Source organism: Artemia franciscana, chromosome 20 (genome assembly GCF_032884065.1).
Source record: "Artemia franciscana chromosome 20, ASM3288406v1, whole genome shotgun sequence".
NCBI classification, from domain to species: Eukaryota; Metazoa; Arthropoda; class Branchiopoda; order Anostraca; family Artemiidae; genus Artemia; species Artemia franciscana.
In genome coordinates, this window is record NC_088882.1 from 29,234,329 (window position 1) to 29,253,358 (window position 19,030).

The 19,030-nt window shown below is 37.6% G+C and overlaps 1 protein-coding gene across 1 annotated transcript; it reads left to right on the top strand.

Moving 5' to 3' along the window:
* Window positions 1-2,403: 2,403 nt before the first annotated feature.
* LOC136040042 (craniofacial development protein 2-like) lies at window positions 2,404-3,378 on the top strand. The gene has a single exon (XM_065724107.1). The coding sequence runs from the start codon at window positions 2,404-2,406 to the stop codon at window positions 3,376-3,378; it is 975 nt and encodes a 324-aa protein (XP_065580179.1).
* Window positions 3,379-19,030: the final 15,652 nt, after the last annotated feature.

Sequence of the window (19,030 nt, forward strand, 5' to 3'; positions counted from 1 at the left end):
GATAGCCATTTTATTCAGCATAGTCAAAAAACCTAAAAAATATGTCTTTGGGGACGACTTACTCCCCCACAGTCTCCATGGGAGGGGCTGCAAGTTACAAACTTTGACCAGTGTTTACACATAGCAATGGTTATTGGGAAGTATACAGACACTTTCAGGGGGATTTTTTGGTTGGGGGAGGGGTGGAGTTTAGAGGTTATACGGGGGGAACTTTTCATGGAAGAATTTGTCATGGGGGAAGAGAATTTCCATGAAGGGGTGCAGGATTTTTTAGCATTTTTTTAAAGGGTAACGAAAAAATAAATATGAAGAAGTTTCTTCAACTAAAAGTAAGGAGCAGCTTTAAAACTTAAAAAGAACAGAAATTATTACGTTATATGAGGGGTTCAACTCCTCCTAATGCCTCGCTCTTTACGCTAAAGTAATTTTTACTAATTTCAACTATTTATTCTACGGCCTTCGTGATTCAGGGGTTATTCTTAAGGAATTGGGACAAAAAGAGCGAGGTATTGACGAGGGGATGAACCCCCTCATATACGTAATAAAAACATACTAATTCAGAAGTTCATTTACGTAAGTTAATTCGTAAGTTACGTATATTTTTACTAATAAAAACGTTCGTAAAATTAAGAGTTCTAGTTTCCCAACTAGTTTCCCAAAAATGGTGGGTAACTAGGCCTATTCCCCGCTCCTTTTTTTCTCAAAATCGTCCGATCAAAACTATGAGAAAGCCATTGAGCCAAAAAATGAATTTATATGCAAACTTCATTTTAATTATTCATTTGCGGAGAGCCAAAATCAAAACATGTATTAATTCAAAACGTTCAGAAATTAAATAAAAAAAGTTTATTAACTGAAAGTAAGGAGCGACATTAAAACCTAAAACGAACAGAAATTACTCCGCATGTGAAAGGGGCTGTTCCCTCTTCAGTGCCCCGCTCTTTACGTTAAAGTTTTTTACGGTTTTAAAAAGTAGGGTTGAGAGAAAGAGTCAAACTTTAGGGGGGGGGGCTGAGGGGGGAACAGTCCCTTTCATACACGGAGTAATTTCTGTTCGTTTTAAGTTTTAATGTCGCTCCTTACTTTCAGTTAAAAAAACTTGTTTTTTTATTTAATCAAACAGTTCGTGGTAACGAACTGTAGTAAGGAGCGATCCGGCTCAATAGTAACCAAAACTCTAAAAAATTGAATTTTGATATCAATAGCTACATCAAAAGCATCGCATTTTAATGCTGATTTTAAATATATAAGTTTCATCAAGTTTAGTCTTACCCATCAAAAGTTACGAGCCTGAGAAAATTTGCCTTATTTAGGAAAATAGGGGGAAACACCCCCTAAAAGTCGTAGGATCTTAACGACACCATCAGATTCAGCGTATCAGAGAACCCTACTGTAGAAGTTTCAAGCTCCTATCTACAAAAATGTGGAATTTAGTATTTTTTCCCAGAAGACAAATCACGGGTGCGTGTTTATTTGTTTTTTTTTTTTTTTTTTTTTTCTTTTCCCCAGGGGTCATCGTATCGACCACGTGGTCCTAGAATGTCGCAAGAGGGCTCATTCTAACGGAAATGAAAAGTTCTAGTGCCCTTTTTAAGTGACCAAAATAATTGGAGGGCACCTAGGCCCCCTCCCACGCTCATTTTTTCTCCAAAGTCAACAGATCAAAATTTTGAGATAGCCATTTTGTTCCGCATAGTCAAAAACCATAATAACTATGTCTTTGGGAATGACTTACTCCCCCAAAGTCACTGGGGGTGGGGCTGCAACTTACAAACTTCGACTAGTGTTTACATATAATAATGGTTATTGGAAAGTGTACAGTCGGTTTCAGGGGATTTTTTTTTGGTTTTGGGGGTGGGGTTGAGGGGAGGGGGCTATGTGGGAGGATCTTTCCATGGAGAAATGTGTCATGGGGGAACAGAAATTCAGTGAAAAGGGCGCAGGATTTTCTAAAATTACTATAAAAAAACAATGAAAAAATAAACATTGAAAATTTTTTTCAATTGAAAGTAAAGAGTAGCATTGAAACTTAAAACGAACAGAGATTATTACGCATGTGAGGGGTTCTAAAAATACTTTAGCATAAAGAGCGAGGTATTTAGGAGGAGATAAATACCTCGCTCTTTATGCTATAGTATTTTTAGTAATTTCAACTATTCATTCTACGGCCTTTCTGATTCAGGGGTCATTCTTAAAGAATTGGGACAAAACTTGCGATTTAGTGTAAAGAACGAGGTATTAACGAGAGTACAAACCCTCTCATATACATAATAAAAATTAAAGAATATAAAAGTTTGTTACAGACAGGCCCAAGCCTGGATAAAGGAGGAGGGTTTGGCGGCAGACTAGCAGCCTGCCCCTGGAAAAAAGATTTGCCATAGAACCGTCTAATTGAGAGCCAACATGATACCGACTATGCAACCTGCCGACGACTATGGACCGCCCCCGGACTCCTTGACGACGAATTCGGACCGCCCCCGGACACGATTTTTGAAAACGAATTGCGAAATTAAACTTGGTTTTTGGAACATAAGGACCATGGTTCAACTTTCTAAAACAGAACAGGTTGTGAATGAGATGGACAATTATGGCCTTGACATCCTAGCTCTGTCGGAAGTCCGTTGGACTGGTGCAGGTAGTCAAACCCTCAAGAAGGGATCCACAATCCTGCACAGTGGCACAGAAAAAAAGAAAGAAGCAGGCGTCGCCATAATGCTGTCGAAATCTGCGTCCAGAGCCCTAACGAAATGGACGCCTATAAATGAGAGGATCATCGTGGCACGGTTCACAGGTCGCCAAGCTAAGTTAACAGTAGTCGCATGCTACGCACCAACTAATGAGGCAGACGATACCACAAAAGATAACTTCTACAACACCCTACAAGCTGTCGCCAAGGATATCCCCAGCCACGATCTCGTCTGCTTTGTTGGTGACTTCAACGCCAAGGTGGGGAGCGACAAGTCCTATTGTCCTGAGGTTCTTGGGAGCCAAGGCCTCGGCGAAATAAATGAGAATGGGATACTGTTAGTTGACTTCGCACTAACAAATGACCTTATCATCGGAGGAACCCAGTTTCAGCATAAAACTATCCACAAATACTCATGGAACTCGCCTGATGGTCGAACCCACATCCAGATTGACCATATCTTGATCAACAAAGAGTGGAAGTCAAGCCTTCAAGATGTAAGAGCCTACAGAGGAGCCGACGTCGCCTCAGACCACGCCTTGATGATTGCAAAGCTGTCCCTCAAACTGAAAGCCAAAAAAAATCCCAAACAAAAGAGAAACCTGCCTACGACTCTGAAAAGCTCTCAAACGCAGCAGTTCGTCATAGGTTCAACATACAGCTTACAAACAGGTTTGAGAGCTTGGCCCTAGATTTGGATAGAGAAGCCACTGTGGAGACAACCTGGGCCACCCTAAAAGAAGCCTACAACCAGACAGCAATAGAAACAATTGGGCACAAAAAAAGACCCAAAGACGAGTGGTTATCCGATAAGACATGGACCCTTATCGAAGAGCGTCGGAAACTAAAACAACGTCTTCTAAATGATGGAGATAACAGCGACACAGTCTTGAGTAACCAGCTGTATTGATACCAAGACAAGCTGGTGAAAAAGAGCGCAAGGGGAGATAAACGGAACTTTCTAGAACAAGAGGCAGTTATGGCAGAAGAAGCGGCCAAGCGCGGAGATTCCAGAGCCGTCTATAAAATCACCAATGAAATCATCGGGAAACGTCGCAACCTAAATGGACCAGTAAAAGACGGAAACGGGAAGACAGTCACAGCCCCCGATGAAATTTCTGAAGTTTGGGCCCAACACTTCGAGAAAGTTCTCAACCGACCTAGTCCTCCGAACACAGCAGATATCCCCACAACCCCTTTCCTGGAACTTCAAATCAATACGGAAGAACCGTCAACCGAAGAACTGGTACAAGCCACTCGCAAACTGAAGAACGGCAGAGCACCAGGAAGTGACAGGATATCAGCAGAAATGATTAAAGCCTCTTTAGGCGCTTGCATAACTGTGTGGATCACATTCTTTGCATGTATATGGAAATCAGAGAAAGTCCCCGAAGAATGGAGAAAAAGCACACTCATCAAGCTTTTTAAGAAAGGTGATGCCGCAAAATGCGATAACTGGAGGGGCATCAGTCTCCTTTCTATCCCGGGGAAACTATTCTCACAGATAATCCTTCGTCGCATCCAGACAGCCTTAGATAAGCACTTGCGAGACGAGCAACATGGCTTCCGCCCATCCCGCTCCTGCTCTGACCTTATATATGTCCTACGCATGGTGATCGAGGAATGCAATGAATGGAGGCAAAAGATGTACCTTGTCTTTGTGGATTTCGAAAAAGCCTTCGATTCAATACACCGAGATTCGCTGTGGAATATCCTCCGATATTACGGCATTCCAGAAAAACTTGTATCCTTGATCATTGCCCTATATGAAAACACCGAGTGCTGCGTTCGGACCCACGAAGGAAATACAAGGTATTTCCATATCATGTCCGGTGTCAAACAGGGGTGTGTCCTCTCCCCCTTGCTTTTTGTCCTTGTAATTGATTATGTGCTCCGAGACTGCACGGGGTTTGGTATCCAAATCTGCGACAACAAACGACTAGCAGATCTTGATTTCGCCGACGACATCACCCTGATGGAAGCAAACAAGGAAAGGCTCCAGGATCTTCTCGAAGTAATCCGAGAGAAAGCGAGTCTTTTGGGACTAAAGATCAACTCGGACAAAACAAAAAGCATGGCAACGAGCGACTCACCACTGGGCTTAAAGTGCGGGGACAATACAGTAGAGCAGGTAGTGGATTTTAGATACCTTGGAAGTACAGTCGAACGAACTGGATCCAGCGAAAAGGAGGTGCAGTCTAGGATTGGACAAGCCAGTGGAGCTTTTAATCGACTAAAGCCAGTGTGGCGATCGAAAAAGTACTCCCTGAAACTGAAAATGAGGCTGTTCAACAATAACGTCATCTCCGCCCTCCTTTATAGCTGTGAATGTTGGAAACTAAACCAACACCAAGAAAAGAGGATTCTTGCCTTCGAGAACAACTGTCTTCGCAGAATACTGAACATTAACTGGAGAGACCACATAACCAACCAGAATGTTCGGTCTATCTCGCGCCAGCCCCTGGTAACAGATGTCATACGCCAACGAAGATGGCGCTACCTGGGGCATGTTATCCGTATGGCGGGAGATAGACTCCCCAGAACTGTACTGGAGTGGCAACCAGAGGGAACCCGAAGAAGAGGAAAGCCGAAGAATACACTTCGTCGTACGTACCAGCGGGACCTAAAACACATCAATGCGATAGTCCAACCCCAGTGGGAAGACGTCTGGGCAGCAGCACATATGAGGGACGACTGGCGGCTCTTTTTGGGTGCCCTGGGTGCCTCTGGCGGCACAGGAGGAACTAAGGTCTAAGGTAAGGTACGTAAGATAATTCTTAAGTTACGTATATTTTTTACTAATAGAAAAATTCGTTAAAAATAAAAATTTATAGTTGCCTTTTTATGTAACCAAAAAATTGCATGGCAACTAGGCCTCCTTTCCCATCCCTTATTTCTCAAAATTGTCTGATCAAAACTAAGAGAAAGCCATTTAGCCAAAAAAGGAATTAATATGCAAATTTCATTTTAATAATTTATGTGTGGAGAGCCAAAATCAAACATGCATTAATTCAAAAATGTTCAGAAATTACATAAAAAACTAGTTTTTTTAACTGAAAGTAAGGAGCGACATTAAAACTTAAAACGAACAGAAATTACTCCGTATATGAAATGGGTTGTCCCCTCCGCAATCCCTCGCTCTTTACGCTAAAGTTTGACTCTTTGCCACAATTCTGCTTTTTAATACAATTAAAAGCTTTAGCGTAAAGAGCGAGGGATTGCGGAGGGGACAACCCATTTCATATACGGAGTAATTTCTGTTCGTTTTAAGTTTTAATGTCGCTCCTTACTTTCAGTTAAAAAAACTAGTTTTTTTATGTAATTTCTATAAGAATCCATATTTTGGCCTGCTATTTCTATGTTGGAGAAAATTTTTCAGCAATTTGTAATCTTGACACAAATAGTATTGCCTAAATTAATTGTATACTTCCTCACAAATTAGTAAGCGATAAAAACAAGTTTCATTTAAACAAAGCAGTGACAAAGAATAAAAAACAAACAAAACATTTATTAATAAAAAAATCCGGATGTTTCAACTCAACATCCGAGAGCTTTTATGAACAGAAATTGTTTTTCAGTTAACTTATCTAAAGAAAACAACAAAAAACAAGACAACGAGAAAAAAATATATAAATAAATGAAATTCCAATCAAACAGTTCGTGGTAACGAACTGTAGTAAGGAGCGACCCGGCTCAATAGTAACCAAAACTCTAAAAATTTTTGATACCAATAGCTATATCAAAAGAATCGCATTTTAATGCTGGTTTTAAATATATAAGTTTCATCAAGTTTAGTCTTACCTATCAAAAGTTACGAGCCTGAGAAAATTTGCGTTATTTTAGAAAATAGGGGGAAACACCCCCTAAAAGTCATAGAATCTTAACGAAAATCACACCATCAGATTAAGCGTATCAGAGAGCCCTATTATAGAAGTTTCGAGCTCCTATCAACAAAAATGTGGAATTTTGCATTTTTTGCCAGAAGGCAGATCACAGATGCGTGTTTATTTGTTTTTTTGTTTTTTTTTGTTTTTTTCCCAGGGGTGATCGTATCGACCCAGTTGTCCTAGAATGTTGCAAGAGGGCTCATTCTAACGGAAATGAAAAGTTCTAGTGCCCTTTTTAAGTGACCAAAAAAATTGGAGGGCACCTAGGCCCCCTCCCACGCTAATTATTTTCCCAAAGTCAACGGATAAAAATTCTGAGATAGCCATTTTATTCAACGTAGTCGAAAAACCTTATGACTATGTCTTTGGGGACGAATTACTCCCCCACAGTCCCCGTGGGAGGGGCAACAAGTTACAAACTTTGACCTGTGCTTGCATATAGTAATGGTTATTGGGAAGTATACAGGCGTTTTCAGGAGGATTTTTTGGGTTGGGGGAGGGGTTGAGAAGAGGGGGATATGCTGGGGGAACATTCCATCGAGAATTTTTCATGGGAGAAGAAAACTTCCATGGAGGGAGAGCAGGATTTACTAGCATTATTTAAAAAAAAAATTAAAAATAAATGTGAAAAAGTTTTTTCACCTGGAAGTAAGGAACAGCAATAAAACTTAAAACAAACAGAAATTATTACCCATATAAGGGGCTCACCTCCTTATGATACCTAGCTCTTTACGCTAAAGTATTTTTAGTAATTTCAACTATTTATTCTACGGCTTTTGTGATTCAGGGGTCATTCTTAATGAATTGGGATAAAATTTAAGCTTTAGTGTAAAGAGCGAGGTACAGACGATGGGGCGAATCCCCTCATATATGTAATAAAAACATGAGAATACAAAAGTTCTTTACGTAAGCTAATTTATAAGTTACGTAAATCTTTTACCAATAAAAAGATTCGTAAAAAATTAAAAGTTCTAGTTGCCTTTTTAATTAACCAAAAAATCGGAGGGCAACTAGGCTTCGCCCCGCTCTTTTTTTTTCAAAATCATTCGATCAAAATTATGAGAAAGCCATTTACCCCCCAAAAAATATGCAGAATTTCGTTTTGATTATTCCTCTGCGAAGAGCCAAAATCAAAACATGCATTGATTCAAAAACGTTCAGAAATTAAATAAAAAAAAACAAGTTTTTTTAGCTGAAAGTAAGGAGCGACATTAAAACTTAAAACGCACAGAAATTACTTCGTATATGAAAGAGGCTGCTTCCTCATCAACGCCCCGCTCTTTACGCTAAAGTTTTTTACTGTTTTAAAAAGAAGAATTGAGAGAAAGAGTCAAACTTTAGCGTAAAGAGCGGGGCGTTGATGAGGAAGCAGCCTCTTTCATATACGAAGTAATTTCTGTGCGTTTTAAGTTTTAATGTCGCTCCTTACTTTCAGCTAAAAAAACTCGTTTTTTTTATTTAATCTTAATATACTTCCACAACACTACATCACTGTAACACAGAAACGACACAAACAATGTCTTGTAGAGCGAATTTTACTTCTCTTTAGATTCAGACTGGAAAACGGGATCTATAAAAACAAAACAAAAAACAATACGATATTTAAAGAAAAACCAGGTCACCACCCCTAATTAAATTTACAGGTTAAATTCATTTGAACAGGTCAACAAAATTCATTTATTATAAATTGAGTGGATTTCAACTTAATACGCCTAACCATGCTCGATATATTGCTTAGGTATATTATTGAAACCGTACACAAAGTGTCTTTTTGTTTAGTTTTAAAGCAGCATTTAGTTTTAAAGCATGGTGGGCTAATTGCATAATTGTTAAGAATTGACATAGCCTATATCTCAAGAGACAGTATTACTGCTATGCTGAACAAAATGATCGTCTTAAAATATTGACTGGATGTGCTTGGAAAATGAATGGCCTTGGGAGGAGGGCTGCTTGCCCTCCAAGCTCTTTTGGCTCGTTAAAAGAGCACTCCCAACTGCATAAGCTCCATTAAAAGTATCAATGATATTCTAGCTATTATAGAGCGGTTCAGCCTACGATATTCCTTATGTACCCTTTTGAAAACCTGCATGGGTATAGTTTTTTGTTTAATGAAAACTTCTCTAGAACTTTTCGTAAAAGTTTCACCTTAATACCTTTAGTGTCATTTCTTACAGTAATTGAATAGTAATATTAATGATAGACACGTAGTGCCTTCTGGCTAGTTTAGAATCCATCAGAACTTGCCTTTAAAGATCTTACTTAATAATGTGAGCCGTTTTTGAGGTATTGCTTTGTCACCTTTTCGAAAATCTACATGTTTATAGTTCGTTTTGATTTTGATCAACATCCGCCTAAATATTCCTTGAAAGCTTCATCTTAATGCTCTTAGCTTGCGTAGCAGCAAGTAGTTGCAGTACATTATTAACAGCATGAGCATAGCACCTTTTGGTTTCTTCAGCATCTCCTTGAACCTACGGTGAAAGTTTGCAACTTAATACCATCAACTGTTCCTGGAGCATTTCTGGTACGTCCTCTTGACAACTTGAGTGGTCATAGCGTTTTTCGATTCAATTCCAGTTTTAATGCAGTTTCAATATCTCCCAAAATTTTCACCTGAATACTCTGAGTTTTAGTAGCAGCAGCAGTGGTAGAAGCAGTAGAATTAATATTTGTAGCCTTAACTTTATTGGCAGTAGTAGTAGAAGAAGTAGTAATAATACTAGGTGTAGCAATATGAGTTGACGCAGAAGCATTAGGATGAAAATATTCTCTTTTGGTTAATTCAATATATCCCACAAGGAGCCCTGTTAGTTTCAACTTCGAACACCGAGCTGTTCCTAAGATACGGCTGTTTCGTCCTTTTGATGACATGAACATGCGTTGTGATTGCTGGTGTGCTGTGAGATTGCTGGTGTTCACCTTAAGTCCTTGAAAATTTTCACCGTATTGCCCTTAGGACTAGTTGTAATAGTAGTCACAGTAGTAGTATTGGTATTTGGTATTACTAGTAGTAGTATTAATAGTAATAGTAGTAGTACTAGTAGCAGCAACAGCATTAACATATTGCCTTTTGGCCAGTTGAAGATCCCTCTCATCAAGTCCTGGAAGTTTCAACTTAATACAATTATCCATAGCTGCAACATCGCTGATGTATAATTAATAAACTTTCAACCTTTCAACAACGCTGAACGAAATAGCTCTCCTAAATTTCAATCGTTTTTTTGGAGAATAATAGGTTGGAGGGAATGGTTGCCCTCCAACCACTTTTGATTCTAAAAAAGGGCTCTAGAATTTCTAATTTTCAGTCAAATAAGCCCCATCCAACGCTTATACGACCACCTGTTCCATAAAAACCTTATATGCTCTGAGGCATAGCCTACAACCCTTGCCCCTGTGCTTTGGGGGGTTATGTCCAACTATATAATAGTTGGTTATGTCCAACAGCCTTATGTCCAACTAATATAATATATTTATATTTGCTCTTTGGAAAATTGGGAACAAAATGAATATCTCAAAATTTGAATGGGATGCTTCTCAGGAAAAAAAGGCTGTCAGGGAGAAGGGGGGACTAGTTGCCCCCCGATCCCTTGTGACTCTTAAAAAAGACACAAAAACTTTACCTTTCCAATTGAATTAGCCCCTCTAAAGTTCACACGAACACCCCTTCCACGTGAATTTTCCTAGGGAAAGAAATATTGAAGCTCTTAAAATGTATTTATTCATTTATATTTGCTATGATCGTTAATTTTAGTTTTTGTTCCTTTTAGATTTCAATATTCTTCAATAGTAATTTCTAGTCGTGTTGAGTTTGAGCTATAATAGGAATTAATTTCTATTAGTCTCAAATTTAATACGGCTCTTTTCTTTTCTTTGAAAAACTTATTTTTATGCCAGGTTTCTTATAATTAATTCCTTTTCGGTTTTATTACCAAAGTTTATAAATTGCTTATTTTATAAGTTATTCACGTCTTAGACTTGAGAAATAAAATATACGAATATAATTTATTACTTAATGGTTGAATTGTTAGATTGCAATATCATAGGAACTTATTTCTGCTAGTCTTAGGTTTAATCTTCTTTTTCGCCTTTGAAAAAGTTTACTCTTTACTTTCTTTAACAAACTTCTCTTTTGGAAAGTTTTAATTAATTTTCTCTCCGTTTTGATTGCTGATGCTTTTATTGGTTAATATTATAACCATTTTATTTTGTTTTTCATTTCTCTGGCGTATGAATTACACCCCGTGAACATTTTTTTATCGTTTAACCCTGATTACTTCAGCATTTTGGAGACTTAAGATCAAACATCTCTTTTCTTAATAGCCAGCCTTATATATAGAGAATGGGCAATTTATATAGCGTACGAAACTCGACCCGGTTCTTTGATTGTCATTCATAGTTTGACATATTCGTAATTTCTTATCTTTGTTCTTTGTATCAACTCTCTCTCTCTCTCTCTCTCTCTCTCTCTCTCTCTCTCTCTCTCTCTCTCTCTCTCTCCTCTCTCTCTCTCCTCTCTCTCTCTCTCTCTCTCTCTCTCTCTCTCTCTCTCTCTCTCTCTCTCTCTCTCTCTCTCTCTCTGCAGTTGGCTCTATTAGACCTTGTGAAATTCTTTTGAAGATACTTACTATCATATCTAATGGCCAAAATTTTCAATGTTTTAATGTTTTCCAACAGGCACTTCATTTACAATTGGTGGTCGTATTAATTTTGGAGGGGGCTAAATCGATTATAAATCGGAAGTCTTAGTGATCTTTTTCAGAGTTAAAAGTGATTGGAAAGCAACTAGACTTTCCCTGCCCTCTTTTCACTAAATACACCCAATCGATATTTTGAGAGAGCCATCTTGTTCGAAATATTGCAAAGATCAGATAACAAAAACTTATGGGCCGACACAACCCCTAGAGCCTGGAGAGAGGTTTTGTAAGTTATACCCCAGGATATCTTAGACTTTTAGGGAAGAGTTGGTCGTATACACTTAGGACGAGATTCATTTGATTGGAAATAAAAAAAATTACTTTTCTTTTTATGGGAAGTAGAATCGAAAGTACCGTAAAAGTAGAAAGGAAGCTTCTATTTTACTTTTAGCTCTAGTTTAACTTTTCTTTTGTAGAGGAGGCGGCCAGATAAACTTTGCAAGGGGGCTCATTTAACTGGAAATTGAAAGTTTTAGTTCCCTTTTTAAGAGTCAAGTGTGATCGGAGGACAACTAACCTCCCTTACTACCGTCCTCCTTTGCTCATTTTCATCCAATCTATTTTTTGTAGATAGCCATTTTGTTCAAAATAGTCCAAAGATCATATAACAAAAACTCCTGGGTTGACACAACCCCCAGAGCCTGGAAGCAAGTGTTGTAATTTACGTCCCAGTGCATATAAGGGCCTTTTGGAAAGAATTGCTGTATAAACTCCGGAGGAGGTTCATTTCGTTGAAAATTTAAGGCTATATTTTCTTTTTAGAGTCAAATATGATCGTAGGGCAACTAGTTCCCGCCACATCCATGTCCTCTTTTTTTCTAAAGGTATCAGAGTAATTATCCAGCACATATGGTTCTTATGAAAGGAATGGTCGTATAAACTTAGGATGAGACTACATTAATTGGAAATTAAAACTTCTACTTTCCTTTTTATATGAAGTAGAAAAGAAAGTAGCAAAAATGAAAGCAGGAAAAGTAGAAAGTGGCAGAAAAGTAGAAAGAAAACTTTGTACTTTTTACTATCTTTCCCTTTAGTTCTATTTCTACTCTCCTTTTATGGAAAGGATACTCGCACAAACTTTGGAGGGGGCTCATTTAATTGGAAATTGAAAGTTTTACATCCATTTTTAAGAGTCAACAGTGATCAGAGGGCAACTAACACCCCTCCCCAGGTCGTTTTTTCTCAAATTCATCTGATCAAATTTTTTAGATAGCGATTTGGTTCAAAATGGTCAAAAGTCCTAATAACAAAAAATTCTGGGGTTTGAAAACAACCCCCCAGAGCCTTAGGTCAAGTTTTTTAAGTTGTACCCTGGGGGCATATAGGGTATTTATGGAAGGCATAGTCACATAAACTTTTAAGGAAATTTATGTGACTGGAAATTAAAGGTTCTAGTTTTCCTTTTAAGAGTGATCACATCAATAAGCCTCCTCCCCCACGCCCTCTTTTCCCGAATGTATCTGATCTAACTTTTGAGATAGCGATTACGTCCAAAATATTCCAATTATCTTATAGCATGCCTTTGGGGTTGACATAACCCCCCCCCTCCGCAGAACTCGTGGGTAAGGATTGTAAGTTTCATATCAGGTTTTTATGGTAGGTTTGGTCGTATAAACTTTGTAGAAGGCTCATTTGATTGAAAATTGAAAGTCCTAGTTCGCTATTTAAGCGTCAAAAGTGATTGGAGGGCAAATAGCCCTGCCCCACGCCTTTTTACCCCCAAATATATCGAATAAAAATTTTAAAATAGCCATTTTGTTCAAAATAGTTCGAAGGTCATATAACAATGCCTCCAGGTTTGCAAAACCCCTAGATCCCAAGAGCAAGGGTTATAAGTTATACCCAAGTGCATACACAGTTCTTATGGAAGGGGTGGCAGCATAAAATTTTGAGGAGACTCATTAGATTTCAAATTGAAAGCTCCAGTTCTCTTTTCAAACAGTTCGTGGTAACGAACTGTAGTAAGGAGCGACCCGGCTCAATAGTAACCGAAACTCTAAAAAATGGAATTTTGATACTAATAGTTACATCAAAAGAATTGCATTTTAATGCTGATTTTAAATATATAAGTTTCATCAAGATCAGTTATACCCATCAAAAGTTACGATCCTGAGAAAATTTGCCTCATTTTAGAAAATAGGGGGAAACACCCCATAAAGTCATAGAATCTTAACGAAAATAACAGCGTCAGATTCAGCGTATCAGAGAACCCTAATGTATAAGTTTTAAGCTCCTATCTACAAAAATGTAGAACTTTGCATTTTTTGCCAGAACACAGATCACGGATGCGTGTTTATTTTTTTGTTTGTTTTTTTTTCCCAGGGGTGATCGTATCGACCCAGTGATCCTAGAATCTTGCGAGAGGGCTCATTCTAACGGAAATGAAAAGTTCTAGTGCCCTTTTTAAGTGATCCAAAAAATTAGAGGGCACCTAGGCCCCCTCCCACGTTAATTGTTTTCCCAAAGTCAAGGGAACAAAATTTTGAGATAGCCATTTTATTCAGCGTAGTCGAAAAACCTTATGACTATGTCTTTGGGGATGACTTAACCCCCACATTCCCCATGGGAGGGACTACAAGTTACAAACTTTCACCAATGCTTACATATAGTAATGGTTATTGGGAAGTGTACAGACGTTTTAAGGGGAATTTTTTGGTTGCGGGAGGGGTTGAGAGGAGGGGGATATGCTGGGGGAACTTTCTATAGAGGAATTTGTCGTGGGGGAAGAAAATTTCCATGAAGGGAGAGCAGGATTTTCTAGCATTGTGTAAAAAATACAATGAAAAAATAAATATGAAAAAGTTTTTTTCAACTGGAATTAAGGAGCAGCATTAAAACTTAAAACGAACAGAAATTATTACGTATATGAGGGGCTCACCTCCTTCTAATACCTCGCTCTTTACGCTAAAGTATTCTTAGTAATTTCAACTATTTATTCTACGGCTTTTGTGGTTCAGGGGTCATTCTTAATGAATTGGGACAAAATTTAAGCTTTAGTGTAAAGAGCGAGGTACTGACGAGGGGTGAACCCCTCATATATGTAATAAAAACATGAGAATACAAAAGTTTGTTACGTAAGCTAATAAGTTGCATATATCTTTTGCTAATAAAAACATTCGTAAAAAATTAAAAGTTCTAGTTGCCTTTTTAAGTAACCAAAAAATCGGAGGGCAACTGGGCTTCCTTTCCCGCTCCTTTTCTTCTCAAAATCATTCGATCAAAACTATGAGAAAGCCATCTAGCCAAAAAAAATAAATATGCAAATTTCGTTTTCATTATTCCTCTGCGGAGAGCCAAAATCAAAACATGCATTGATTCAAAAACATTCAGAAATTAAATAAAAAAACAAGTTTTTTAACTCAAAGTAAGGAGCCACATTAAAACTTAAAACGAACAGAGATTACTTCGTATCAGTGTTTCCACTTCATGATGACAAGTTTTACGTTCTGGTAGACCTAAAATCTGTAAAATTCCGACGACTGAGAACGAAAAATCCGTCAAATTTTCCGTTAAAAAATCCTAAAAATCCACAAAAAAATCTGCTCAAATAGAAATCATGTGGTAAGCAGTTGTTACAAGCAGAACAGTGTGGTCTGTTGAAACACTTCCTGGAGTTCAATGCTGCCCTTAAGAAAGATTCCACAAGATCCGTGGGCAGTCAAACAAGAAAAAAAAGCTAAAAATTCCATTTATTCACCTCTTGAAAAAGGTGGTGTGAACGAGATAGATAAGAGGGTTTGAAAAATGATGCACTGGCTACCTGAATTTCACCTTAAATATCGTCAAGCCGAACTGTGGATCAGTAAGTGCGTTCTTACTCAGAGTGTTCTTTCGGGTTCACACCTCGTTTCTCCCTTTTTGTGTTTTTAATGTAACTAATGACCCCCCCCCCTGCTCCCACAAAGATACCAAAAGAGTTTTAAAACCGATGTTTAACAGTTCATGGATATTTTTCATATAGTCCAGAATGTCGCCGAGTATCTCGTTGCCTGTAAATTGCTAAATGAATCCCGCAACTATCTCATTGTGAAAAAGAACACAACTTCATGAAACCAAGTGTGTCAGTGACACTTCTGCTTGAATTGGACTAGAGTATATTTCGGAATGCTCGTTTATGAGTCTATAGATTACAATTTCTATCTGATCGTACAGCTCAAACATACAATATTCTGTTAAGTGGTATACAAATCAGCCTGTTGTCTAAATTACTATAGAGCTAAGCTAACTGAGTAAAATTGTACTTTTATCGTGATAGACTACGATCTGCAGTTACTTTGGGCTAAAAGAGCTCGACGGATTTGATGTTTATGTAAGGTAGACCTATTAGAACTGATGAAGGCCAATAACTCGGAAGCTAGCTCCTTTTAAAGCCTCTAAACTTTGAGAAAATACACGCTTAGTGACTTGAACGGATATGGATATAGATTAACTATAATATATAATGCTGTATAAAAAACAAACAACCATTCTCTGGGGTACTGGGATACAATGGAAATCAGCTACCACGACATGTCGGCGACGGCATCAGCTCCAGGAACAATAGCTTCTTGCTGTATACTAGCTAGTGTTTGACACTCTTCAACCGTCATGTTTGCCTTGACCGACATGATTCTATTGGTCAGCTTTTGGTTCAGGATGATCGATTCGGAGTGAAAGTTCATCCTTCTCATCCCTGCCTTCGTTTGCATCACAGTCCTTAGCGAGATGGATGAGAGACGATTCCAAGAATCAGTTTTGATGTTTTTTTTAGGACAATAAAAAAATGTTCAACGACGGCGTATAAAAATGGTAGCGAAAGCAAATACCTAATCACGACCATGCCGTTTGCAAATCTTGGACTTCCAGTGGGAGTATTGGTATCGGAAATCTTTTTCCAGAAGCCCAAAGTTTCAGTACTTTTGGGGAGGTCTGAGACCAGCATTTCCCACCACTCGTCACGAACGCTTTTAGCATTCCAGTTCAGAAGTTCGTATTTGAGAAGAAATTTTGATGGTTTTATTGGAGCTATCGAGTCGGTGTCCATCACAGGGTCTAACAGATCAGCGTATATGAACATTTCGTCGTCAAATACGAATCTTTGCTGTATCTGTTTAGTCGCCTCGACGTAAAGACAACGGGCTGACAAATACACCAAATTAACAGAATGGTCTTCAGTACGAGTTCTTTGGTTTGACTGCAACGTCTCCAGAGATTCTCAGGCGAGTATCCCAAGATCTAACTTTTCCAAAGCAAAGTATTCCCTGATATTTTCAGGGTTCAACTCTAGCGCAGACGTCCCTCTGACGTAGGGTGCATTTATAAGGTTTATTGACAATCTACGGATCAGCAGCTTCACTTCTGGCTGAATGATGGAAGAGCGGCTTTTCGCTCTAGAATATTCTGCTAAAATCGTTGAATAACTCCAGAACATAGCTTTCAAATTCCAACTCGATTCTCAAAAGTGGATTAGCCAACTCCCTGTATAAATAAATCGCAAGAATCAACTTGACCTGATGACTCACTGCATAGCTCAAGGTTGCTTGAAGAGCAGATACGACTTGATCCTGTTAACCCCTACCCGGTTTCTGGACTGGAGTAGGAGAGCTAATTAGTCCAGGAATCAACCGTCAACCAGAAAAATCCGTCAAAGTGGAAACGTTGCTTCGTATATGAAAGGGCTGCTTCCTCATCAACGCCCCGCTCTTTACGCTAAAGTTTTTTGCTGTTTTAAAAAGAAGAGTTGAGAGAAAGAGTTAAAATGTAGCGTAAAGAGCCGGGCGCTGATGAAGAAGCAGCCCCTTTCATATACGAAGTAATCTCTGTTCGTTTTAAGTTTTAATGTTGCTCCTTACTCTCAGTTAAAAAACTTGTTTTTTTAGTTAATAACAGTCAAAAGTGATCAAAGGGCAACCACCATCGCCCTTTATACCGTTTTCCCTCGTATGGATCCGAATAAAATTTTCAAATAATTGCAATACATTTAGCATATTCCTAACAATAGTTAATTAGGACAGACAAGCTAGGTATGTAAATTTCGCATGTTACAGATGTTTTCAAAGTAGTTTATAGAATAATCAAACTGGATAAAATGACTCTTTTTTTGGAAGAGGGAGGGTAAAAATAATGTTGTGATTGGTCGAGCTCATACCCTTTGCAGTACATGGTTAAATCCTTTCAATATAAAATTTTTTCTTGCTATAAAACATTCTCCCTGACGATTATTTTGCCAGACAATGATTCCTTGTCAAGGTTATTATAGATTAATTGCATGTAATATTTTAGCAATAAAATTGGGAGCCCAAGAAATAATAAGAAATTATTTTCGTTTTTCCTTGATTCCTTTGCTTAAAACTATAATAAAGTGATAGATATGCAAGTCCAAAATGAAATACTTTTTCAATTACTTTGTTTGTTCTCAAATCTGGTGTTGATTCTATGCATTTATTATTCTTTAATCACTTTCTGAAGATGATTTCATTGGTCAATGTCCTACATTCTCTGTTGATCCATTGATTTTCAAAACCTTATCAACCCGATGTTCATTTATTTATTTACCAAATTTCCGAAAAGCCATCTTTTTGCAAAACAGTCAAAAAGTCAACAAACTATGAATGACAATCATATTTTGCATATGACAATATATATATATATATATATATATATATATATATATATATATATATATATATATATATATATATATATATATATATATATATATATATATATATATATATATATATATATATATATTTGTTTCACTGTTTTTAATGTTTGGTAAATGACAAATTATACTTGCTGACGACACGTCTGCCTGTCCATGGATTATTCTTTATAGTTGATTGTGTATGTCTATGCTGTTTGACCTATGTGATTGTATGGATGAGTAGGGTTAAGGCCTAATTCAAGTGCTTATCTATATTAATCACTAATGTAGGAAAACACTTCCTTTTCTCCTTCTGTCTTCCTTTTTTTATGTGTCTGTGCTGTTGCATTGGTGATTTCTCTTTTCATTATATATATATATATATATATATATATATATATATATATATATATATATATATATATATATATATATATATATATGTATATATATATATATATATATGTGTGTGTGTGTGTGTGGGTGTGTCTCTATGAAAAATAATTTATTCCCTTGTCACTTGTCCCAGGTTCGGATGAATCTACTTTCATTAAATCCCCTTTGAAAGAAATCTAACATGTTTCTCTAGCATACTTTCTTTTTTACAAACCAATCTCTTTGTGACTTTCCCCAACAGAGAAACTATGATTAAAGATGACTAATTGGTTTTTGTTGTAGCCACGGCATGATCCTGTCCTCACTAAAATGAATTAACGAAAAATTTTCCCTTATCTAGCTTTAGCTTCGGCAACAATTGGAGCTCTTGCTTGTATTTTCTCCACATCCAAGATGTTTTTCTGTGCTTTGACTGTTCCTAGAGGGAAAATAGTGACAAATTTAGCAGCGGATTAAATGAAAATTGCTTTATTTCTTTAAATCAGTTGCAATATTGAATCGACACTAAAATATAAAAAGTTGTAACAGGCTTTACTGATGGGGGGGGGGTGAGCCTCCCCTTAGTGTTTGTCTGAATTGTAAAAAGTAACAACAATGTATATCAACCGATTTTTCATGTGTATTTTGAGGTTTTCTGTGTAAAACCTCCCCCTCCCCGAAAAAATCCTTGTGTAAAACACTCATCAAAAAAAAAAATCGAGATACGGCTCTGAACAGACCTCAATAGTAATATTAATAAATA

Bases quoted from the DNA above. Each gene is read 5' to 3' on its own strand.
- LOC136040042 (XM_065724107.1), top strand. From the start codon at position 2,404: ATGATACCGACTATGCAACCTGCCGACGACTATGGACCGCCCCCGGAC.